This window comes from Bufo gargarizans, chromosome 4 (genome assembly GCF_014858855.1).
Source record: "Bufo gargarizans isolate SCDJY-AF-19 chromosome 4, ASM1485885v1, whole genome shotgun sequence".
Lineage (NCBI taxonomy): Eukaryota > Metazoa > Chordata > Amphibia > Anura > Bufonidae > Bufo > Bufo gargarizans.
In genome coordinates, this window is record NC_058083.1 from 369299268 (window position 1) to 369324735 (window position 25468).

At 44.3% G+C, this 25468-nt stretch overlaps 1 protein-coding gene across 6 annotated transcripts in view; it reads right to left on the reverse strand.

Annotated features, from left to right (window-relative positions):
• The window catches only part of ARID1B (AT-rich interaction domain 1B), a 645879-nt gene extending 620846 nt beyond the window's left edge, over positions 1 to 25033 (reverse strand). For 5 of the 6 annotated variants that reach the window (XM_044289093.1, XM_044289092.1, XM_044289095.1 and 2 more), the window contains exon 1: positions 23006 to 25033. In XM_044289093.1, coding sequence (XP_044145028.1) covers positions 23006 to 24553 — 1548 coding nt within the window. In that variant the 5' untranslated portion in view covers positions 24554 to 25033. The remainder of the gene's footprint in view (positions 1 to 23005) is intronic. The other variant, XM_044289096.1, reaches the window with a different exon arrangement.
• Between the last annotated feature and the right edge of the window lie 435 nt (positions 25034 to 25468).

Consider the following 25468-nt stretch of genomic DNA (forward strand, 5'->3'; position numbering starts at 1 on the left):
CCTCTCCGTCTAGCCATTGTCAGTCTAGGGGCAGTGGTGCGGACTCATTCAGTATGCAGGGGTCTCATCCTGTCTCGCTCCCCTCTGAGGAGGAACCCATGCAGCTAGGCCGACTTGCCCCTGATAAAAGAGGATTTAGTCCTCAGCATATGGTGTGTTTTTGTTGTGGGGGCATAGGTCATTTGGCAAATGTTTGTCCGTCTAGGACAGGGATGGCCAACCTGAGGCTCTCCAGATGTTGCAAAACTACAACTCCCAGCATGCCTGGACTGCCAACAGCTATCAGCCTACAGCAGGGCATGGTGGGAATTGTAGTTTTACAACAGCTGGAGAGCCACAGGTTGGCCATGCCTGGTCTAGGAGATTCCTGAACTGTACTAAGAGCGATAATAAGAGAAAAACCTCAAGAGGTAGATCATCAAGTTCTGCTTCATCTGCTACTTTGGGCAAAGTTGATGTGGGAATTGATGCTATTCCTCTGACCTGCAGTTCCAGTTTTCTCCTGTCTGCCAGGGTGGCGCTAGAGAGCAAAGTCATTCCTTGTGAGATTGTTGTCGATAGTGGAGCGGCCGTCAATCTTATTGACACTCAATTTGTAGCCTTGCATGGTTTTCAGGTTTGTACATTAGAAAAGGATATACCTGTTTTTGCTATCGACTCTGCTCCACTCTCGCAGAGATCTCTGAAAGGCATTGTTCACAATATCCGGCTAGCTGTAGGTGACACTCATGTGGAGGAGATATCTTGTTTTGTCCTTAACGGATTGCCTTCTCCTCTAGTTTTGGGGCTACCCTGGCTCACTAGACATAACCCCACTATTGATTGGCAAGGAAGGCAAATAAATGAGTGGAGTGACTTTTGTAGAGAGAATTGTCTCACAGCCACTCTTGCAGAGGTGTCTACTAAAACTCTGCCATCATTTCTCTCTGATTTCTCGGATGCGTTTTCCGAGAGCGGTGTTCGGGAGCTACCTCCTCATTGGGAGTTTGACTGTCCCATTAACCTCATTCCCGGCGCCAAGCTGCCAAAGGCACGCCTCTACAATCTCTCACAACCGGAAAGACTCGCAATGCGAACCTATATCTCCGAGAGTCTCGAGAAGGGGCATATTCGTCCCTCAAAGTCGCCTGTTGCCGCGGGGTTTTTTTTTGTTAAAAAAAAAGATGGCTCTCTGAGATCTTGCTTAGATTTTAGGGAGCTGAACCGTATCACGATTCGCGATCCCTATCCCCTTCCTCTGATCCCGGACCTCTTCAACCAAATTGTTGGGGCCAAGGTGTTTTCCAAATTGGATCTGAGAGGCGCGTACAACCTGGTCAGGGTCAGAGAGGGGGATGAATGGAAAACGGCCTTTAATACCCCTAACGGGCATTTCGAGAATCTCGTTATGCCTTTCGGCCTGATGAATGCTCCGGCCGTCTTTCAGCATTTTGTTAATAGTATTTTCTATCATTTAATGGGGAAATTTGTATTGGTGTAACTTGATGATATTTTGATTTTTTCCCCTGATGTTCAGACCCATCAGGATCATCTTTTTCAGGTCCTGCAGATACTGCGGGAAAATAAACTATATCCAAGCTGGAGAAATGTCTTTTTATGGTATCGGAGATTCAATTTCTGGGTTTTCTCCTCTCTGCTTCTGGTTTTCGCATGGATCCGGAGAAGGTCCGTGCTGTGCTGGAGTGGGAGCTTCCTGAAAATCAGAAGGCATTGATGCGCTTTCTGGGTTTTGCTAACTACTACAGAAAGTTCATTTTGAATTATTCCTCTATTGTCAAACCCCTTACTGACATGACAAAAAAGGGGACGGATTTTTCCTCTTGGTCGGAGGAGGCGCTTGCAGCCTTTTCTAAGATTAAAGAGAGTTTTGCGTCTGCTCCCATCTTGGTGCATCCCGATGTTTCCTTACCTTTTATTGTTGAGGTGGATGCTTCCGAGGTGGGTGTGGGTGCAGTTTTGTCCCAGGGCCCCTCTCCTGCCAAATGGCGACCTTGTGCCTTTTTCTCTAGAAAACTCTCCCCGGCAGAGAGAAACTATGATGTGGGAGATAGGGAGTTGTTGGCCATCAAGTTGGCTTTCGAGGAATGGCGCCATTGGTTGGAGGGGGCCAGGCACCCTATCACCATTTTTACCGACCATAAGAATCTGGCGTACTTGGAGTCAGCCAGGCGTATGAATCCGAGACAGGCCAGATGGTCTCTGTTCTTCTCCAGATTCAATTTTGTTGTTACTTTCCGCCCTGGGATCAAGAATGTGAAGGCTGATGCTCTCTCTCGCTGTTTTCCGGGAGGAGGAAACTCCGAGGACCCGGGTCCCATTTTGGCGGAGGGGGTAGTTGTTTCTGCTCTATATTCCGATTTGGAGGCCGAGGTCCAGGCTGCCCAGTCTGAGGCACCTGCCCGTTGTCCCTCCGGGAAGTTGTTCGTGCCTCCTGAGCTACGTCACAAACTCTTTAAGGAACATCATGATACGGTTCGTGCTGGTCACCCCGGGAGTAGAGCCACGGTAGATCTCATTGCTCGGAGATTTTGGTGGCCGGCTCTTCGTAAGTCTGTGGAGGGTTTTGTGGCGGCTTGTGAGACGTGCGCTCGCGCTAAGGTCCCTCGTTCACGACCTTCAGGTTCCCTTCTCCCGTTACCCATACCTTCCCGTCCTTGGACACACCTGTCCATGGACTTTATCACGGATCTTCCTCGTTCCTCGGGGAAGTTGGTGATCCTGGTGGTCGTGGACCGTTTTAGCAAGATGGCTCATTTCGTCCCTTTCCCTGGTTTACCCAATGCTAAAACGTTGGCGCAAGCTTTTGTCGATCATATTGTTAAATTGCACGGCATTCCCTCTGAGATTGTTTCCGATAGAGGCACGCAGTTTGTGTCCAGGTTCTGGAAGGCTTTCTGTTCTCGCCTGGGGGTTCGGCTGTCCTTCTCTTCTGCTTTTCACCCGCAGTCGAATGGTCAGACTGAACGCCTCAATCAGAATCTGGAGACATATTTGCGCTGTTTTGTGGCAGAGAACCAGGAGGATTGGTGTTCATTTCTCCCTCTTTCTGAGTTTGCTTTGAACAACCGTCGTCAGGAATCTTCTGATAAGTCACCATTTTTTGGTGCATATGGGTTCCATCCGCAGTTTGGGACATTCTCGGGAGGGGCTCTTTCTGGTTTACCTGAGGAGGAGAGATTTTCCTCGTCTTTGTCTACCATTTAGCAAAAGATTCAGAGTAATCTCAGAAAGATGAGTGAGAAGTATAAGCGTGTGGCTGATAAGAGACGTGTGCCTGGTCCGGACCTGAATGTGGGTGATCTGGTGTGGTTGTCTACAAGAAATATTAAACTGAAGGTTCCCTCCTGGAAATTGGGTCCCAAGTTTATTGGGCTTTATAAAATTTTGTCAGTCATCAATCCTGTTGCCTTCCGCCTTGATCTTCCACGGGTTTGGAAGATACATAATGTATTTCACAGATCTCTCTTAAAACCATATGTCCAGCCCACGGTACCCTCCTCTTTGCCTCCTCCGACGATTTTGGTTGATGGCAATCTGGAGTTTGAGGTTTCCAGAATTGTGGACTCTCGCATTGTCCGCGGTTCTCTTCAGTACCTCGTTCATTGGAAGGGTTATGGTCCTGAGGAGAGGATGTGGGTTCCGATGTCGGACATTAAAGCCACTCGCCTTATCAGGGCAATTCATAGGGCTCATCCTGGGAAGGTGGGTCCTGGGTGTCCGGAGTCCACCCGTAGAGGGGGGGGGGGGGGGTACTGTCACTACCAGAGCTTTGAGACGTTCTCACAGCTCTGTCTCTCCACCCCTGTGATGATGTCACTTAGAGTTTGGAGGTGTTCTCACTGTTCTGTCTCTCCGCCCCTGTGATGAGGTCTTTACTCTCACCTGTTCCTCCTGCGTTTGATTACCCTGTCTTTAAATCACCCCTCCTCCTATTGCAGGGCGTGGATTATATTTCTCTTTTCAGTTGTAGCTCTGCCTTGAGTATCGTCACTTCTTAAGCTACTAGTTCTCTGGACCTGTGTTCTGCTGCTGCAAGCACTCCGGATATTGCCAGCGGCCCTTGGATCCGTCTTCTCTGCGGCTACAGCTCCATCAGCTAAGTGTGCAGACATTGTTGTGTACCTGGTGATTTTCTGACTGGATCTGAGGTGGCCACGGTTCCCTCCATATTCTGAGCAGGGCATCAGTGGCCGTGCCCCTTCCACTATTGTAGGGGTTACAGGGCTCATCAGTCTAAGGTACGCGGGCATGCCTCGTTCCACCATTTGGATCCGGGCATGTGCTTTAGCAGCATAGGGAGAGTGTTGAGGGTCTGACAGGGGTCACCCTTCCTCTTCCATAGTTTGGGTCCGGTCAGTAGCTCTTCTTACTGTGTATGCTCTGGTTACCCTTAAACAGCCGTGACAACGAGACTCGCACCACAATTCTTTAAAAATTGTTAGGCAGTTTCTACTAGGCACGGAAATGCAATAAATGTGGACATAAACTACTGTATGCACACGTGGCAGGGAATGGTTTTCAGGTGCTACATCAAATTTGCAGAGACCTTGAGGTACCCATACAGTGGAAACCCCCAGTAAGTTATCCCATTTTGGAAACAACACCCTTTAGGTTATTTATCAAGGTGAGGTGTGGACATTTTCATACTACAGGTATTTTCCAGAAATTAATGAGCAGGGGACCGTACAAAGTAGCTTGTGCTACCAGAGACTCACACTACACCCCTTAAATTGTAAGGTGGGGTCTATAAGGTACACTATAGCAATAAATGTGGCTGGAAACTGCAGGGTTCAGAAGGGAAAGGCCACCTTTTGGCTTTTGCAGTGCAGATTTTGATGGATTGGTTTACAGGCACCATGTTGCTTTTGAACAGCCTCTAGGGCAACAGTACAGCCATTATCTGACAACCATACGTTTTTTAACTTCTCTTTCTGGAAAGAGCTGTGGAGCTTCTTTTTGACGGAATAAGTTTCCATTACCATAGGTTCTATTTTGGGGAACACAAGATTTTCAATAGCTTTTTATTTTGCTTTTTGATAATCAGCAGCAATTCTGCTACTACATTTTGGATTTTATTAATGCGGTGTATACAGAGCAGGAAAATGAGATGTTATCTTTATTATATTGGTCAGTATGATTACAGAGATACCAATTTTAAATATTTAAATATTTTAACCCCTTACGGACACATGACGTACCAGTACGGCATGTTTCCCGAGTCGTTAAGGACACATGACGTATCGGTACGTCATGTGTTGTTCCGATTACCATTGCCCGGCGGGCAGTGATCGGAACAAGGTGCCTGCTCAAATCATTGAGCAGGCACATGCGTGGGGGGTCCCGTGACCGCCGCTCGCCTCAAACCGCAGGTCAATTCAGACCTGCGGTTTGCGGCTTTCTATAGTGCGGTGGGAGGGGAGGTATCCAAAAAATGGCTGTTCTGGCATAGTTATTTTATGGAGTTCACCTAATGAGGTAGAATTGTGTGATATTTTTATAGGGCTGGTTGTTATAGCGATTGCAAATATTTTTTATATTTTCTCTTACAATACATGACTTGATGAGGGGGAGAGAGCTTTGTGTGTGTGTGTGGGGGGGGGACATATACCATTACATTTTTGTTTTAATTGCTGATACAGTCCCCAGAGAGGTTGTACAGCACTATGCAGCCTCACTGCAGAGCTGATCTGCTAAGACCCAGCAGTCCATGCAGACTTTCTGATCTGTAGACATAGCACTAGTTTTTCTCTGTCCCTCCCTACTCTATGGGAGCCCCATTGTCACTGACAACAGGCTCCCTAGTTGCCATCTCTATACACAACCGGATGGTTGGGACATATCCTGTTGTTTTAAAACATTTTTTATTTTTTTAAACAATGGTACCCTGTGGTTGATGGATGATACTGTATGGCATTTGTCACATGTACCTTGTAACAGAACGACACTTTGGGAATGCAGTGTACAGTCGTGGCAAAAAGTTTTGAGAATTACATAAATATTGGAAATTGGAAAAGTTGCTGCTTAAGTTTTTATAATTAAATATAATAATAGAAATTTGCATATACTCCAGAATGTTATGAAGAGTGATCAGATGAATTGCATAGTCCTTCTTTGCCATGAAAATTAACTTAATCCCAAAAAAAACTTTCCACTGCATTTCATTGCTGTCATTAAAGGACCTGCTGAGATCATTTCAGCAATCGTCTTGTTAACTCCGGTGAGAATGTTGACGAGCACAAGGCTGGAGATCATTATGTCAGGCTGATTGGGTTAAAATGGCAGACTTGACCTGTTAAAAGGAGGGTGATGCTTGAAATCATTGTTCTTCCATTGGTAACCATGGTGACCTGCAAAGAAACGCATGTGCAGCCATCATTGCGTTGCATAAAAAAGGCTTTACAGGCAAGGATATTGTGGCTACTAAGATTGCACCTCAATCAACAATTTATAGGATTATCAAGAACTTCAAGGAAAGAGGTTCAATTCTTGTTAAGAAGGCTTCAGGGCGTCCAAGAAAGTTCAGCAAGCGCCAGGATAGTCTCCTAAAGAGGATTCAGCTGTGGGATCGGAGTGCCACCAGTGCAGAGCTTGCTCAGGAATGGCAGCAGGCAGGTGTGAGCGCATCTGCACGCACAGTGAGGCAAAGACTTTTGGAAGATGGCCTGGTGTCAAGAAGGGCAGCAAAGAAGCCACTTCTCTCCAAAAAAAAACCCATCAGGGACAGATTGATCTTCTGCAGAAAATATGGTGAATGGACTGCTGAGGACTGGGGCAAAGTCATATTCTCTGATGAAGCCTCTTGCCGATTGTTTGGGGCATCAGGAAAAAGGCTTGTCCGGAGAAGAAAAGGTGAGCGCTACCATCAGTCCTGTGTCATGCCAACAGTAAAGCATCCTGAGACCATTCATGTGTGGGATTGCTTCTCATCCAAGGGAGTGGGCTCACTCACAATTTTGCCCATAAACACAGCCATGAATAAAGAATGGTACCAAAACACCCTCCAACAGCAAATTCTTCCAACAATCCAACAACAATTTGGTGAAGAACAATGCATTTTCCAGCACGATGGAGCACCGTGCCATAAGGCAAAAGTGATAACCAAGTGGCTTGGGGACTAAAACGTTGACATTTTGGGTCCACGGGCTGGAAACTCCCCGGACCTTAATCCCATTGAGAACTTGTGGTCAATCCTCAAGAGGCGGGTGGACAAACCAAAACCCACTAACTCTGACAAACTCCAAGAAGTGATTATGAAAGAATGGGTTGCCATCAGTCAGGAATTGGCCCAGAAGTTTATTGAGAGCATGCCCAGTCGAATTGCAGAGGTCCTTAAAAAGAAGGGCCAACACTGCAAATACTGACTCTTTGCATAAATGTCATGTAATTGTTGATAAAAGCCTTTTAAACGAATGAAGTGCGTGTAATTATATTTCACTACATCACAGAAACAACTGAAACAAAAGATCTAAAAGCAGTTTAGCAGCAAACTTTGTGAAAACTAATATTTGTGTCATTCTCAAAACTTTTGGCCTCGACTGTATACAGAGCGTTCTACTGCACAGGAAATGTATGCTCAAGCCACCCACCTTAACAATTTTAAGGGTTAATTACTCTTACCGATAATTGGATTTTCCAATAGCCTCCCCCAACGGTAGCGACAGGAGGGTGCTCCCCGCCCCAGGACAGGAAAAAACATGGAAGCTTAAACTTTAAAAAGGGGCCTCCTCCCCTTACCTAATCAGTAAATAAGAAAGTACACGGTGCTGATGCAAGAACAAAATTATGGCAGAAAGAATTCAGCGCCCAAAGGCTAAACTCTGATTATGCATGACATGTAATTTGTAATGGTTGAAGAAAGTCATTGGATTTGCCCACACAGCTGCTTTGCAAATATGTGCAATCAAGATGGCCGCATTTTCGACCCAAGAGGCCGACATAGTCCGTGTTGAATAGGCCCCGAGTCCCTTCGGAGGATCTAGGTTCTTTTGAGCATAACAAAAGAGAAATTGCCTGCTTCATCCACCTTGCAATGGTGGCTTTACTGGCTGCCTGACCTTTGTTAGGCCCCTGAAATTGAAGGAGGAGGTGATCCGATTTTCTATCTTCTCTCCAGATTTGTAAGTAGGCAAGCACACAACATCTTACATCCAGGTTATGAAAGCGCCTCTCCAGGTCTGTCGAAGGTGACGGACAGAATGATGGTAAAATTAAAATTTCCTGACTACAGTGAAATCTGGATACTACTATCTTTGGTAGATTATCCTGTTGTCTAGGATCCTAAGATAAGGAGGACAGCAAGAGAAGGCCTGTATCTCTCCCACCCTTCTTGCCATTGTTATGGCCAGGAGGAAGGTAGTCTTTAAAGGTCACGAGTTTGAGAGAAATATCCTCAATAGGTTCAAAAAGTCCATCAGTGCCGTGATGCCGTGAGGAGTAAGTTCAAGTTCCAAGGTGGAATGGTAGAGTGTAATCTGGGGGAATCTCTGATTGCTCCCATGATGAACAGTCTGATTAGAGGATGATCAGAAAGATTTGTGTCTAGAAAAACTGTTAAGCCGAGATCTGAAATTTAAGGGTGGGTGGCTTAAAGAGGACCTTTCACCTGGAAAAACATTGTAAACTAAGTATCCTGACATATACAGCCGCACCCAGGGATCTCACTGCACTTACTATTATCCCTGGGCACCGCTCCGTTCTCCCGTTATGTCCTCCGGTATCTTCGCTCAGTAAGTTATAGTAGGCGGAGACTGCCCTTGTTCTGCTGGGCGTCTCCTCCTCCTAGGCTGTAGTGCTGGCCAATCGCAGCGCACAGCCTGGGAGAAAAAACCCTCTGCACCGCTTGGGGGGGGGGGGGGGGAGGTGATGGCAGGGAACAGAATCTTTCTACTTTCCTGTTCTTGCGGAATACCCTGCATCTTGGCAATCTGAAGAAAGACATTGGCATGTAAAATCCATTCTCCCTCTTTTAGAGTTTGACGACTGAGGAAGTCAGCCACCATATTGCCGTTTCCTTTTAAATGCATGGTCGTTAGAAAAAGAATGATATCCCTTGATGTTGCTGCCAGAGATCTGCTCCGGGTACCTCCTTGCCGGTTTAAATAAGCAACTGTCGTCATATTGTCCGACAGAATTTTGATATGATCGACAGAGGTTCTTGAGTGAAGGGCTAGTTCGTAGACTGCTCTGAGCTCTCTTGGGTTTTATGGTCCCCCGCATGGCCCACCCCAGCCTCGACTGCTGGCATCTGTAGACACCATTAGAAGATTTTCTTGATGCCAGAAGACACCTGTCTGCACATTTCTTCTTATCCTCCACCAAGCCAGGGAACGTTTTACAAACAGTGGAAATTGAAACTTTCTTGTCCAGAGAGATTCTGTTGCCATCCCAAGATGCTAGAAGAAAGGTTTGCAGAATTTTCGTGTGGCTTTGTGCAGGGATGGAGGATGTCAGAATTTCCATGATTCTGATGGTAGTGGATCTTAGACTGCAAAACTGATTTTCCTTTAGTTGAAGGGACGAGCGCTTCTCTTCTGGAAGGAAGGACATTAGTAAGCAAGAGTCGAGAAGAACCCCTAAAAAGACATTTTGCTGAGCCGGAACGAGGTTGGATTTTTTGACATTCAAGATCCATCCCAGATCCGTGAAGGTCTTTTGAACAAGGTCTAGATGTACCAGAAGCTGATCCTCTTTTTCTGCAGCTAATAGGAAGTCGTCTAAGTACGGCACAATAATAACACCCTGTAGATGAAGACAAATAGTTATTTCTGCCACTACTGTCGTGAAAATTCTGGGAGCTGATGACAGGCCAAAGAGGAGCTCTTGAAATTGAAAGTGACAGAGGCGACCTCCCATAAATACTGCTATCCTGAGAAATTTTTGATGATCTTTGAAAATGGGTACATGGTAGTATGCGTCCTGCAAATCTATTGTCATCATGTAACAATGTTGAGGAAGCAGATTTATTGTTGATTTGATGGTCTCCTTCTTGAACTTTTTGTAAGATAGGCACTTGTTCAGACTTAGATTTATAATAAGCCTGAAGGATCCCCCTGGCTTTTTTCTTTTCAGAGGCCGGCTCTAAAACATCATCCAATACTGACCCAAAAAGCTTATCTCTTGCACAAGGGATGGAACGTAGCAGGTTTTTTGAACCAGCATTTCCCGACCAAGATCAGAGCCATACAGCCGGGGGGGGGTAGCATTAGAAATAGCAGTTGAACTTGCTGACAACCTGACTAAATCTGCCGAGGCGTCGACCAGAAAATTTGAGGCCCATTTAAGCATTGGCAAAGAGGCCCAAATTTCTTCTCTTGGGGCTCATGCTCCAAGATGATCCTCTAGCTGACTGAGCCATACTGATAGGGATCTGGCGGTACAGGTCGATGCAATGCTTGGTCTGAACATAGCTGTATTTACTTCCCAAGCCTTTTTTTAGTAAGGTCTCACACTTCTTATCTATCGGATCACAGAGTAATACCATGTCAAATGGGAGAGAGGATTTTTGGGATATCCGTGCCACTGGAGCATCAATCTTTGGAGTTTTATCCCAAAGATTTGAGTCAGAGTCCAAAAACTGATACTTCCTTTTGAAAGTGTTTGTAATTGGAGTTCTCTTTTCGGGATCCTTCCTCTCCCTCAAGATTAGGGACTTGACATTATTATGGCTAGGAAAGACACGCTTTTTTCCTTTCTCCTAGACCTTGAAACATCTGATCCTGGATGGAGCGGCTTTCTTTAGACTCCTCCAGTTGCATAGGTGCTCTTAGGCCTCTTTCACACAGGCATCGCGTGTGAGGTCCAGATAGGATGCGTCGCGGGAAAATGCACGATTTTTCAGTGCGAGTGCAAAGTGTTTTAATGTGTTTTGCGCGCGCGCGTGAGAAAAATCAGCATGTTTGGTACCAAGACCCAAACTTCTGTGAAGAAGGTTAGGTGTTGTGTAAATTTTATTATTTTCCCTTATAACATGGTTATAAGGGAAAATAATAGCATTCTTAATACAGAATGCAAAGTAAATTAGGGATGGAGGGGTTAAAAAAATAAAATAAAATTTAACTCACGTCATCCACTTGTTCGCGCAGCCCAGCTTCTCTTCCTTCTTCTTTGAGGACCTGGGAGAAAAAGGACCCTTGGTGACATCATTGTGCTCATCACACGGTCCATCACCATGGTGATGGACCATGTGGTGAGCGCAGTGATGTCTCCAAAAGGTCCTTTTCTCCCAGGTCCTCAAAGAAGAAGAAAGAAGAGAAGCCGGGCTACGCAAACAAATGGATGTGGCGAGTTTAATTATTATAATTTTATTTTTTAACCCCTCCATCCCTAATTTACTTAGTATTCTGTATTAAGAATGCTATTATTTTACCTTATAACCATGTTATAAGGGAAAATAATAAAGATAGTCAGCTAGCAACCATGCGTGAAAAATCGCTTGCGATTGTCACGCAGCCCCATTCACTTCTATGGGGCCTGTGTTGAGTGAAAAACGCACAATATAGAGCATGCTGCGATTTTCACGCAACGCACAAGTGATGTGCGTCCGGATTCAGTGCGGGTGCAATGCATTCACTTCACGCATTGCACCCGCGCAGAAAACTCGCCTGTGTGAAAGAGGCCTTATAGTTTTTAAGAGACTATCTGTCTTCCGGGAATAAACAATAGTCTCCCCTGGCCATTGTCAAATGAATCAGTCTATGTCGGAAGCATGGGGTTTTTGAGACGTAGAGGCTTGCGGCGAAGAGGGAGGTAACCTAGACTCCACTGCAGCATTAACCTTTTCACGAATCATACTCTGCATGGAGTCTAAGAAGGAAGGAGATTCTTCAGCCACCCCTTTTTTAGCACATTTGGGGCAAAGTGATTTCTTGGCTTTAGATATAAAACGACTTTTTTCAGATAGCGCATTTTTTGCGACTAGAATCAGATCCAGGTGTCTCTACCCTATGAAATTTTAACAAATAAATGGGGTTCAGAAAACTTCCAAGGCACCCAAGGTGGATAACAGGCATAACATCACCCATACACCAATATCTGCCCAAGTCAGAAGAGGCGGCTTATCGGGTTGATGGTGCTTGCGGCCACATCCAGAGGCTTGCGGCGGAATCTGGGTCAGTAGGAGCAGACATCGCAGGAAAGGGAACAGCACGTGTCGCTGCTCCCTGGATACGGCTTCCATTTAAATTTCCCTGCCTTCTAAAGGAACGTCCATGACGTCATGATGTCCGTGCTCGTGAGACGCCGCAGCGCAACGACATCACAACGTACTCAACGCCCCCTACCAGAACGAGAGTCCTCTCTCCCTCCGGGAGTCTCTGCCCACCGGAATTCCGCAAGAATACCCTGCGCTCCCCAAACTGAGCATGCAGGATAGAGCCCAGGGCTGCCTTACAACAGTGGCCATTTCTTGAAAGTTCAGAACCACTACTTCAATAAAGCCTAAAAAAAAAATATATATATATAATAATATCACAAAACCGATGCATATGATCACACCCTGAGGTGTTGAAGTCTGATGCTAGATGTGCATCTTCCATATTTAAGGTTATTAATCAGGTCCCACCTGAAACAATTAAATTGATTCTAATCACTGGGCCTCTCAAGTGAAGCTTTGTATAATCAGCATTTCATTTTAGGAGATTAATTGCCTGATTGATTCTCAGGAGGTAGTCAGCTGTCATTGCCTTGCTGTCATAATTTTTGAGAAGGAGTGTCACAACAATAAGATTTACATGCAAAACCATTTCAAGTCAGTTTTTACTCCATTACCTATTTTGTTAAGCTGAACACATTTTCTCTCAGTGTTCTAGATCCATTTAACGATCCAGTATACTATATTTCAAGCCATTATTGTTGCCCCTGAAAACAAAAAGGTTTCATATAGGGTAGTCAACCTTTAAGGCCGTCTGCACACAATGCGGATTACGTAAATTTTTTCTGTGCCCAAAAATCCGCAGTGTAATACAGTACCAGCAAAGTGTATGAGATTAGACACCTCACGCATGCTTTCCTTTTTTCTTAGGTTCGGAAACCGACCTGCTGTGCGGATTTTACCCTTTTCAATTGAAGTGCGAAGGCTGAGAAAAGTCCACACAAAAAAAAAAAATAATACAATAGGTAGTGCTAATTTTGGTGCAAATTTCATGCAAATTTTCTGCACATAAATCAACGCCATGTGCAGCCACCCTAAAGCCAAGTTCACACTTCAGTTAGGGCATCACATAGATTACATATCACAGTTTATTTTCTGTTCTTCCGATACGTCACAAGAGCAGAAAAATAAAGAAAAAAACTGATTTAAAGAAACAAAAAATAAAAGGATCCTGAGCAGTTATGCACATTTGGCATCAGTTAGAGCCATTTCCATCAGAGATCCATTATTTTAGACGGAAAGAAACTCCCGCGGATCAGAAGAATGTAACATAAACTGTGTGTGAACTCACCATTAGCCCTCTTTCACACGAACGTAAGGGCTCCGTGCCCGTGCTGTGGGCCGCATAAGGTGGTTCCGCAATACACGGCTCACAAGCCGCGTGCATTCCACATCACGGATGCGTACCCGTTCAATTGAATGGGTCTGCAAATCCGGAGATGTGATGCGGAACGAAACGGAAGCACGGAACTCTACGGATTGCTTGTGTGGTGTTCCGCACTTCCATTCCGCAAAAAGATGGAACTTGTTCCATGTTTTTGCGGAAAGGACGGATCGAGGACCCCATTCAAGTCAATGGGTCTGCGATCCGCATGTGGATGCCCCATGGTCGGTGCCTCTGCATTGCTTAACGCAATTTGTGGTCCGCAGCACGAGCCCGGAGCCCTTACGTGCGTGTGAAAGAGGCCTTATTTAGTAAGTTATTAGCATCAGTTAGGGCTTATTCAGATGGCCATAAGTACGGGTCTGCATCAGTTGCGCAATTTTGTGGAACAGGTACGGACCCATTAATTTAAATAGGGCCGTAGAAGATGCAGCCAGCACTGTCCGCATCCGTAGTTCCCTTCCATGGACAAGAATAGGCATTTCTACATAGCTTTAACCATTTGCATTCCACAAAATGTGGAGCGATCACGGGCGGCATCTGTGTTTTGCTTATCCGCAAAACACTTACGGCCATCTGAACCAGCCCTTGTGACCAAAACTAGGTGCAGGTAAAAACACAGAATAGGTGCAGATCTTCCCATTATACCTGAGTAGGCTTCACTACTGGTTTTGGCTCACAATGACTTAAGTGTGAGCGAATCTGGTTTGGACTGCTCTATCTGAACCCGATTTGTTTCAAAACTTTGTTTATAATATGCGTTTCGTACCGCAGTAAAATGTATGGGCTCTGCTGAGACTCGCTTAGTCTTGTGTCTGTGACCATACAGTTCGGTTCTGCGCACACATCATGGTTTCAAAATCCAAAGCCAAACTTGGGTTTGTGCCGCATTAACGAGTTCAGCTTCGGATTTTGAAACCATAATGTATGCGCAGAAGTGAACTGTATCGTCACAGACACGAGACTAAACAATTCTCACGTTACTTGTGGCTAGAAGACGAAGGTCTCAGTGGAGCCCATACACTTTACTGCGGTATGGAGCGCATATTATAAACAAAGTTTTAAAATGAATCAGGTTCAGCTAGAACAGTCCAAATCCAATTCGCTCAATGCTAGTCATGATTTCCTGTTCTGTACAGATAACACTTCAGTAGCCATTATCATTATAACCACAGGCAGAATTACAATGACAGATAACACCTCTATAGATAACACAGGATCCAAGATTCACAATAGGTGATATATTTTATCAGCTCCCTCCTGACCTCTGCACAGGTGACAGAACATGCCTAGAAAACTCCATCATTGAAGTTAATGGGGTTCCCTCCTGTCCTAACATATTGTAGGCCTAGTGGTCATTTTTTTAAATATGACAAATAAAAAAAAAAAATAAAAAAAAACACCAAAAATTCAAAAAAATATGTTTAACATAAAAATGATGATTTAAACAATAGATCATTTTCCGAAGACACATTCCCTTTCAGCCACTGTGATCTACTCCAGTTAGTGGTCTACCAGAAGATCTCAATCCATTGGTTGACAAACATTACTGACCCTTTCAGAATCACTAGAAGAGGTTCTATATGTATAGAGCAGAGCAGTTGCTGCTGTAACTTCTCGTCACTATACAGATTCATTATTTGAAGACAGCACATCCCTGTTTAAACAGGGCAATCTGCTGCCAGCAAACAATGGTTTTATGCCACATGAAAGATACTCTCACCCAACAGACAACCATTTGCTTGTCCGTCGGCAGTACATTTACACAGGCCAATAATGGGAAACAAGCATTCATATGAATGATCGTCCCTTATAATCAGGGCCTTTAGAGTATACATTCGGTCACTATTGGCATCTGTCCGAGTCTTAAAAGGATCTTTAGAAAGAATATTTGTCTTGCAAAGAATTTTCCACCGTCAAAAACAACTCATCTCTTATGGAACTGACAAAATAAAGGATCCGTTTTTTTTGTTTTATTTTTGGGGGGAGGGGGGGCGGAGGGGTTATGCTCTTTGGACAGATCAAAGAACAAACATCTGGCATACAACTTATACATAAATATAGCAGTGACAGGTTCACATCACTTTTCTGCTGTTTAATGTATGGTATATGCAAAAAAAAAAATAAAAAATACACAATAAAAAAAATACATTTTTGTAAGAAACGTTTACGTTATGCTACATGCACAGGAACGTATTTTGTTTCCGTGTCAGTTTTTTTTTTTTTGTGAATTGGATGAGGACCCATTCATTTCAATGGGTCTGCAAAAAATGCAGACAGCACACAGTGTGCTGTGGGCACCATATGTCCGTTCGGTAGCCCTGCAAAAAAATAGAGCATGTCCTAAGGATAGGCATTGTTACAAAAGGATCCGCAAAAAAAATTAAAAAATAATAATAAGGCTACTTTCACACTAGCGCTTGATCGGATCCGTTCTGAACGGATCCGATCATATTAATGCAGACGGAGGCTCCGTTCAGTACGGATCCGTCTGCATTAATAACTTAGAAAAATTTCTAAGTGCGCAAGATGCCTGAGCGGATCCGTTCAGACTTTCAATGTAAAGTCAATGGGGGACGGATCCGCTTGAAGATTGAGCCATATGGTGACATCTTCAAGCGGATCCGTTCCCATTGACTTACATTGTAAGTCTGAACGGATCGGCTCGCCTCCGCACGGCCAGGCGGACAGCTGAACGCTGCAAGCAGCGTTCAGCTGTCTGCCTGACCGAGCGGAGCGGAGGCTGAACACCGCCAGACTGATGCAGTCTGAGCGGATCCGCTCCATTCAGACTGCATCAGGGCTGGGCGGAGGCGTTCGGGTCCGCTCGTGAGCTCCTTCAAACGGAGCTCACGAACGGACCTATGAACGCTAGTGTGAAAGTAGCCTAATATGCATACCAAAAGGGCATCATACAGTCGTGTGAATGCAGCTTAAGGTTTTTTTTTGTTTGTTTTTTTACAATGGATCTCTATGGTGATAGATATTATTGTAAGGCATCTGTAAACATACTTTTTTTTTTGTATATGTTATGGATGGTAAAAACTTGTGAACCCACCTTTATAATATTAGCGTTTTAGAAGTTTGCATAATAAAAACAAAAACATAAAAAAACGGAGAAAAAAAATACCCAGCACTCATTAAGAAAAATTGAAACTTTCCATACAAATCTTAAAATCTTTGGAAAAAAAAAAAATGAAAATAAAAAAAATATACTACTACTGTCTAGGTCTCCAGCTATGAAGGGTTTAATGTAAAAATGAAGCTGCTGGTTAGTATTCTAAATTGAGATCTTTCTTTTCTGTGTAGATCCAGATGGGGTGCTGCTGCTCCCGAAGCTCGCATTCTCCAGTATTATCTGTATGCATTCCATTTGAATCCAATTTCCTTTTATTACCTCTGCCCAGGTCAGGGATGAATGGCTGTCAGATTCGCAGTGGAATAAAAGGAAAGGGAAAAAAAAAAAAAAAAAAACCCTCTCTCTTCCTGAGGCAGCTACTTTCAATTCAAAGAGACACATGGCTAATCTGCATATGTGAAGGTCACAGCAATCCAGTGGAAGAGGTTAAGACTGGAACAGCTTCCGTAAAAATAAATAAATCGGAAAATCCATGAAGAAGAAAAGGAAAAGCTCACTATTTTTGGCTTTGCAGATGAAAGAGGAAATTTATGTGCACCTATTTCTGTGCAATATTCAGAGAAATATCCATAGCTTATGCATCTACAAAAGGTCAGGAGGCGATGGAAAAGCAAATGGGAAAGATTAGGAATCTGTATCACTGCACGGGGAGGGGGCTCAAACTTCTATTTTTTTCCTGCCAGTTCCTATATCACATAATATACAGAATGAAGCCCAACTTGATAGGTACAGTTCTAATTTTCATTATGGCAATAATCACTACAAAGCCAAGCCAATTTTGCAAAATGGATCAGTCCCGTTTCAGTTATGCAGGCGGATCCATTTTGCAGCCCATAGACTTCCATTATGACGGAATGAATAACGGAATGGGGCATGTACAGCAGTGTATGGAGGCTGCACGATTATTTAGTGCAAACATAGCAATACTTTTAGGAGAAAATCATTCCATACAGATAAAGGACAATGAAGCACGCCAAGAATTATTTTGTTGTTGAAATCTTTAAGAATACAGGGATACAGTAGAGGCCTCATGGACCACTATGATACACCTATTACGCCAATTTCAGTCGAGCCTGTGCGATCGCCTCATTTCCTGACCTCAACTAACTGCATCACAATGATCTAATGATGCTGTGAGTTTGGATCGGCCGAGCTGCTGTTAGGCCTCATTCACACATACGTGGATTTTCATGGACCACAGTCCGAGGACACCCGGCCTGCCATCCTGCTGAGTGCAGGGAGTCATTGGAGTGTTACTGTACAGCAGTATGTGTGAATGAGGCCTTAGTCTGGCAAATGTGTCTCTTACACGGACTATGGGGGAGATTTATCAAACTACTGTAAATTAGAACTGGCTCCAAAGAAGCTGTGAAAAATGAAAGGTGGAATCCGATTGGTTGCTATGGGCAACTAAGCCAGTTCTACTTTACACCAGTTTGATAAATCTTCCCCTATGCTTTAAGGCCCAAACATGGTCATCCGAAACCGGCCTAACAGGTTTTATTTTTTTAAACATGAAATTCATGTCAAAGATTTTATTTTTGCTTCTCCCTATACATTATAGCCCCCAAAAAACTGTATTATAAGGGATTCACAAGTCAGTGACTCATGGACATGTGTCGTCAGATTCTCCAAGGACAACAGACGTTTCCATTGATTTTAAAGTGTTTATTCATGCACCCTTGTTTTTCCACACACCGTGGGTCAGTGGAAAAATGACAGCGACATGCACTACTTTGGTCCGTGGTGTAGACCAAACATGCCCATTGAAGTCTACTGGTCAGTAAAACCAGTAACAGAACACAGATGGCATTGGTAGTTTATGCTCTGGAAATCCCCATTTCAGTATATTAGTGCAGCACCGATGCCTTCTCAAAACAGCTGATAGGCAGGGGTCCTGGGTGTCGGACCCCCACCGATCAGATATTGATCCAGAGGATAGGTCATCAGTGTAAAACTCCCAGAAGACCTCTTTAAAGGACCTGGACATTATGGCATAGCCACAGGTCCTGATCCTATCTTATGAATGTGACCCTGACACGTGCTGCAGCGAATGGAGAGTGTGTCTAACTGTTCATTCACTGTACGTTGTTCCATTGCTGAGAGAGGAGAAAGCCCATCCTCTGGACCTGCTCCTGTCAGACATGTCATAATTGCATTTTGCCACGATGGTAGCCATAATTAGAAATTTTGAATCTGGAAAAAAAAAAAAAAAAAAAAAAAAAAAAAAAAAAAAAGGACACATTTGTATATATAAGTGCTCACGCACTTATGTCCCACATAGCATTTTTGGGAAAAACACAATGACCCAGGCGGTAACACAGTGGACTTCCCTAGGTCTTGTAATGTCACGTTTATCAGTCACATGGCCTCGGAACATCTCAGCCCCATTAATGTGAATGGGGTTGAGCTGTGATACCAAGAACATCTGCGATACAATGTATGGTGCTGTGCTTGATGATCAGAGAGAAAGACGTGGTGTTACTGAGAGTGCCGATGCCAGCTGATCGGCAGAGGTCCCGTGTGTCAGACCCCCATCAGAGGATAGGTCTTCAATATAAAACTCCCAGAAAATCCCTTAAAGAGTAAAAAATATAGTGGCACAGCCTTAAAGAAGAAATGCCCAGTCACTCATAATTCAGTCATTCCACATAAAATCAGCATTAAGCCTGGGTAAGGCCCACTATAGCGGTATCAATCTCCTTATCTGCGTTTATATCACACAAAATAGAATAGTTGGAATTAAAGATGATAAATCTTGTCAACATTAATTTTGACTACCTGTTATTGACATGAACACTTATGCTAACGTATGTAAATTACATACAAGTATACATGTAATCTGAAAACTTGCATTATAATAAAGTATATATACAATTTTTTTTTATATATATATATATATATATATATATATATATACACACACACACACACACACATATACACACACACACACACACACACACATATACAAAGCTTTTCCTTATTTTAACACTGGTCATTTTTACTTGCAGCTCAATTAATGTTTTTTTGTTATGTAAATGAAGCTCCAGAAATGCACAGCACAAAAGCACACTGGAAAAAGAAAAGGGAAGAGTAAACATACACATAAAAACAGAACGTATGAGAGATGAACAAAGTAAAATAATAATAATAATAATAATAATAATAATAATAATAATAATAAGCACACATCCAGCATATGTGAAATGTGTATACACATGCAGATACAGAAAGTGCAAAACACCCACATACTCGGCCGAAGAAATATAGACAAAGCAGAACGGATAAAATCAAAGAAAAGCAATAAACATGGAAAAACAAATGCAACATAAAGGCCTCAAAAAGCAAAATGTGAAAAAGGACAAAAAGCATGAAAAATACATGGCCGAAACTAATGGATGCTGAGAAATACAGGTCAGAGACTGTAGTGAGATACTGAGTTTTCTACAGCGTAGCATAATGTACATATAAAGGCAAAAAGAAAAAGCCTAAAGACCACAGGCATTTTCATTGTATTGTGAGTCATGGCACCAGACAAACCAAATATATTCTTCAGACATGGCGAATAAATGTGCAGAATTACGGCATGGATAAAACAAAATGTACAGAACTGGGGTGAGGGCAGTTTTGTGGATCCTAGAGAGAAAAGTATAAAGGGAAACTCTCAGGTTTCGGCTACACTAAGTAATGATTGTAAATGGTGTTGTGATGCGACAGTCGCAAAAAATCCAGACATGCTGAATTTTGTGTCACAAGTCACATGTCGTGAGCAACGTTTACTTCATAGGTTTTAATGCAAGTCATGGACGGCACGTGACTTGCCTGCGTTTTCACAGCCAAATCACAGCAGTAAAATAGTTGCACGACAGCAAGTTACAAATAAGTCACACTGATTTTTCTGTGACTTGTTGTCGCCTAGCCCTACCCTAAACTCTTATTTCTCTTTTTGGGTCCACTCCTAGTTTTTATTTAAAAAATAAATAAATAAATAATTGATAACATACCCTAGCTTCACAGATTTCATGTGGAAATATATTGAATTTCATCCATTCTAGTTACATACATGAGTGAAATATGCACCTCAATCTGCATATAAATCTGTTTTAGCAGTAACAAAATGGAAACTATTCGGAGACAATGGCCTAATAGCCTGTGTTAATAAAACGCAAATTGAAACCTTCATGGGAGCAGACTCGTAACCATGTGACTGATCCGCTGAACACGACTGACGGAATAAGTGGATTCATCACTAATTATGAGCGGTACTTTAAATTTAAAAAAATAAAACAATATAGGACGTAGGGAAAAAAATAAAAATAAATCATCAATAACCATGTGCTGACACTGGAAGCTGACAAAGTAAAAAATGGACTTAATGCCTTGTACCAGTGTGTATTATTTTTTATTTATTTTTTGCTCTGTGTGAATTAGGCCTTAAAAAACACCTCAGTCCCATACTGTCATATACCGTAGGACAAAACTGCTGCACAACTGCAGTTCTCTAGTGTAAGGACTGTAAATCTGCTAGGCCTTGACTGCATATGTTATGTGGTATAAAAAAAAAACATCATCACACATTGTCCTGTCTGAAAACCTACAAAACAGCAAGCCACAGGGGAGGTGGAAAAGACATAAATCCCACAACTCACATTATACGTATTGCTATTCTTAGCTTGGTAATCCAGATTCTTGCAAATAAATAATGCACAATTAATCATCTAAATCAAAGTATCAATATATCATACGTCCCATTAAAACTCATCATCCTTTAAAACACCAACGTACAAAAGAGGGCTGGACTGGAAATTAATGGAAAAGATCACGCGATTGTGGTGTTCGTAGATCTACATGCTCGGAATTTCTCATTTATGCTATATTCCAGGATAACTTCCACTGTTTAGTGAATGGAAGTTCTTTTATACCAGGTGACCAACCCCCTTCTGGCCTGTATACACCGAGTGGCTGTAGAGATCCTATATAGCGCTCATATGGTCCAGGAACATGTACACTAGCAATGATCAATATATTCGCCAAACACAACGCTTACATTTTGAAAGGCTTCTCTCTATGTAGCAACCACATGGATTGCCATAAAAAAGCAGCCTATGCTGAAAAGATCATTGTATGTAAAATAAAATAGATTTACGTCCACGGCGCAACAACCTCCAGCTGTACGGTCACAAAACGCCTTTAGTCAGCAATAAGACATTGAAATTAAAAGGGTTAATTCTGCTGCTCCTAAAAAGCCATGGTTGCGAATAACAGCTAAAAACGCTAACCCCATCCGAATGAAAGACAGAATGCAGCCTACGATGAGAACCCTAGGCCTTTTCCACCCGAAACCCCACCCTAGGCAGAAATCCCACTGATAAACCTGTATTAAACTCTGGAGAATTTATTTACCCTAATCTCAATAAGCTACGTATACATAAGAAAATACAAAGGGTTAAGTGACGGATTCCCGGGGGTCAGGCACACACATGAAGATTTCTGCCTTCCATGTGATTAGAATGGAGGCACATACATGTTCATCCTGTACTTTAACATGTGTGCGGTGCCCGTGTGAGCAGACGTCGCCGCCCTGCTATTATTATTTGTGACTGCACTGTTCAGCAATTCTATTTACATCAGCGCCGCTAAATGCCCAATGGTGAGAGGGGAGCCAATCAGATGGCAGATTAGATGTCAACTCCGAGGCAGCTGTCTGGAGACTATTACAGCCAGTTTACCTCCACAATTCAAATTCCAAACCTTGCAAAGGAGATCAAGTCACTCTGTAGACTGGAGCTGCCAGCAAGCAGCAGAGCAGCAGTCCGCGCCCACAAACCTATTAAATCCCCTACAAAGGCCGTTAATACATCACTGCACAGGGGTTAACCAACCGATATACCCCATTATACCAATATCACACACATCCAGCTCCAAGGTATCTACAACCAGGAGGCCATCTTCATAAACAACACATTACTGGGCACAAAGATGAACGCATTAGCTGACTTATTAGTCCATATTGTATCAGCACACAATGGAGGCTGCATCAGGAAATTAATGAATATGAAGGACAAGGGAAGAGGTTTATGTGACACGTATCCTGCAGAAATAACACACCACACCAATGCATGTACAGGGTACACAATGGACAGCGGGCACACCAGATACAAGGGGGCATTCGTGTGGCTTCAGGAGGAGAACAAGGACAAGGCTGCACAACCTCCCCCAGGAGCCGAGAAATGGCTGCAGCCCTTTATAAGGAAAGAAAGTGTGTGGGACATGGAGAGACAGCGGAGCACTCCTACCAGAAACTGCCAGCAATACTAGGATTTCAGGTTACCTGGGATCTGCTGATGGTTTGTCCAGTGCTGCCAGGGCTCATAGCTGGGTGATTTCTTTGTTGTGCTCCCCAGCCTGTGTTTGCAGCTCCATACTGGGACCCCATGTCTTTGCCCATCCCCAAGCCCCCTGGATGTTGCTGACTCCCCTGGGTGCTTGAAGCCTGTTGTTGAGGGGCACTGGGGGTGCTGTAGTCAGTATAGCTTCCTCCATAACTCCTGATCATAGGGCTTGGGGATGTCAGGAGCTGGTTAAGAGTAGGGGTGGCCCCTGAAGGGTGCTGGTTTTGTCCCTGATAGCGATGGAAGCTCCCCGCATTGGAAGCGCCGGGTGTTTTACCATGGTTGGCACCCCTCTCCGCTATCATGCTGCTGCTGTTATTTGGGGTGCTGGAGGTACTCTGCCTTGGGGAGCTCAGTACCCCATATGAAGAGGCAGAGCTGCCATAGCCTCCCGCCCCTCCTCCTGCAGCAGCGGCCCTGCTGTATCCCTGGTAGTGGTCATACTGGCTGCTGCCATAGCCTTCATGGGAGTTCTGTATGGGATCCATGTTGCTGCTGGGGGCCACAGATCCAGAGTGCATCATGCCCATACCAGGGCTTTGTTGTCTGCCATGTTGATCAAAGCAAGGCCCTGCTCTGTTTGCTGATGCACTGCCATAATAATTATTAAACTCAGCTGAGGAGGAGGAAGAAGAGGAGGATGATGATGATGATGATGATGATGATGAAGAGGAGGATGATCCAGCGCTGCCACCAATGTTATTATTGCTGCTTCCTAGTTGTTGTCCCCCTGGCAGCATGGTATGCTCATACCGGCTGCCCATGGGCTCCCCAGCCATCATCTTTCCCTGCAGCTCATCCTCTTCTCCTGCCTTGCCCGTCCTCCTGGGCTGGGGGTCGCCCCGGTCCTTCCCTGCTGTAGCAGTGTTATTGCAGCCCTCTTCTCCTCCAGCAGACTGCTGATTCTCCATGTCTGATGCCTCACTGCAGCTGCCTCCTCCAGGGCTGCTGCCTTTATTCGGCGGTGCTGGCTGCTGCTGGGGCGGATGGCTGGGGTGGTGGGGAGGGTGCTGCTGCAGATGCTGGGGTGCATGGTGATGGGCATGGTGATGAAGTGGGTTAGCAATGGGTGCATGATAGTCCCCACTATTAGTGCTCTTCAACTTGTGATTGGGGACACCAGCAGTCATCTCCATAGGATGATATTGAGGGGAGGCTGCCAGGCTTCTACCATCCTTCAGTCCTGCATCTGAGCCACCGTTATTATTGTTCGTATTATTACTAGATGATAATGAAGTGGCATTGGACATGTTCACTTCATGGTGGTGGTGATGATGATGGAGAAGGTGGTGGTGATGGTGAAGAAGGTTGTGGTGGTGGAGGTGGTCCACATTATTGTTGTTGTTGTTGGGAGCCCCATCTCCTACTCCAGGTATAGATCCTGTGCCTCCAGGGTTTAGGTCCTGACTGAGCCCAGAAAGAGACTGGTTTTTCCCCTTATTGGTGGTCGGAGCAGCAGCTGAAACCACTTGCGCTGCCATGATCATTGCAACATCTCAGTCAATGCTCGGCAGCACTCCACAATCTGCAAGAAGAAGAAGAAATCACAGCAGCAGAACGTCCCGAAGATCAATGCAGCGTCCGGCTGAAGGGCATGCTCCTCCAGGTGCTTCAGGACTTCGTGAGGAAACTTTCCCAGCGCAGAACCCGGATATAGCTACATCCACGGCTGGCTGCAGCTATGTGGCCCAGCATGGCTTGTGAGCAGCTCTAGCGACCATTATCCACTTCTTTCTGATTACAGGACACACAGAAAACCCGGACTGGATCCGGCTCCTTTCCAGCTGCTGGAGCTGGAACCGTCAGTCTCTCCAGTGTAAGACAAGCAGTGCCCTGGCGACTGTCACAGCCTGCCAGCCTTCCTGGTCCCTACTCCACACATGCGATGGGGACATGTGATGGGGGTGAACCTCAGCTCCCCTGCCTGCTCTCTCTCGCTTCCACCCCTCCCTCCTCGGTGAAACAACAGGAGGAGGAGTGGTGGCAGTCTTGCAAGAGGAGAAGGCTTGTGGGAGGGAGAGCTGGGCCAGCAGTTAACCCCCTGTGTGCGGGCATCTACTACAGCGGTTTGCATTAAACTGGCCATTCATGCTTTCTCCTAATAATCCAATGTTTGTAGCTGTCACATAAACAAGGCTTAATGGTAACCGCGCAAACAACTTCGTAGACGCTTGGTCGTGTATTGGAAATCCATGGCCACAAGGTTAATGAGCCGGATTGTCAGATACATGTCCAGATGAAACGATTGCATTTAATAAGTAGTCAGAAAAAATGGCTGTAAGATTAAAAGGATTTCAATTAATCATATAGGATCTGCTATTATTTTTTTCTAACTTAGATTTAGGCCTCTTGCACACAAACGTTTTTTTTCCTGATTCCGTTCAGTTTTTTGCATTCCGTAT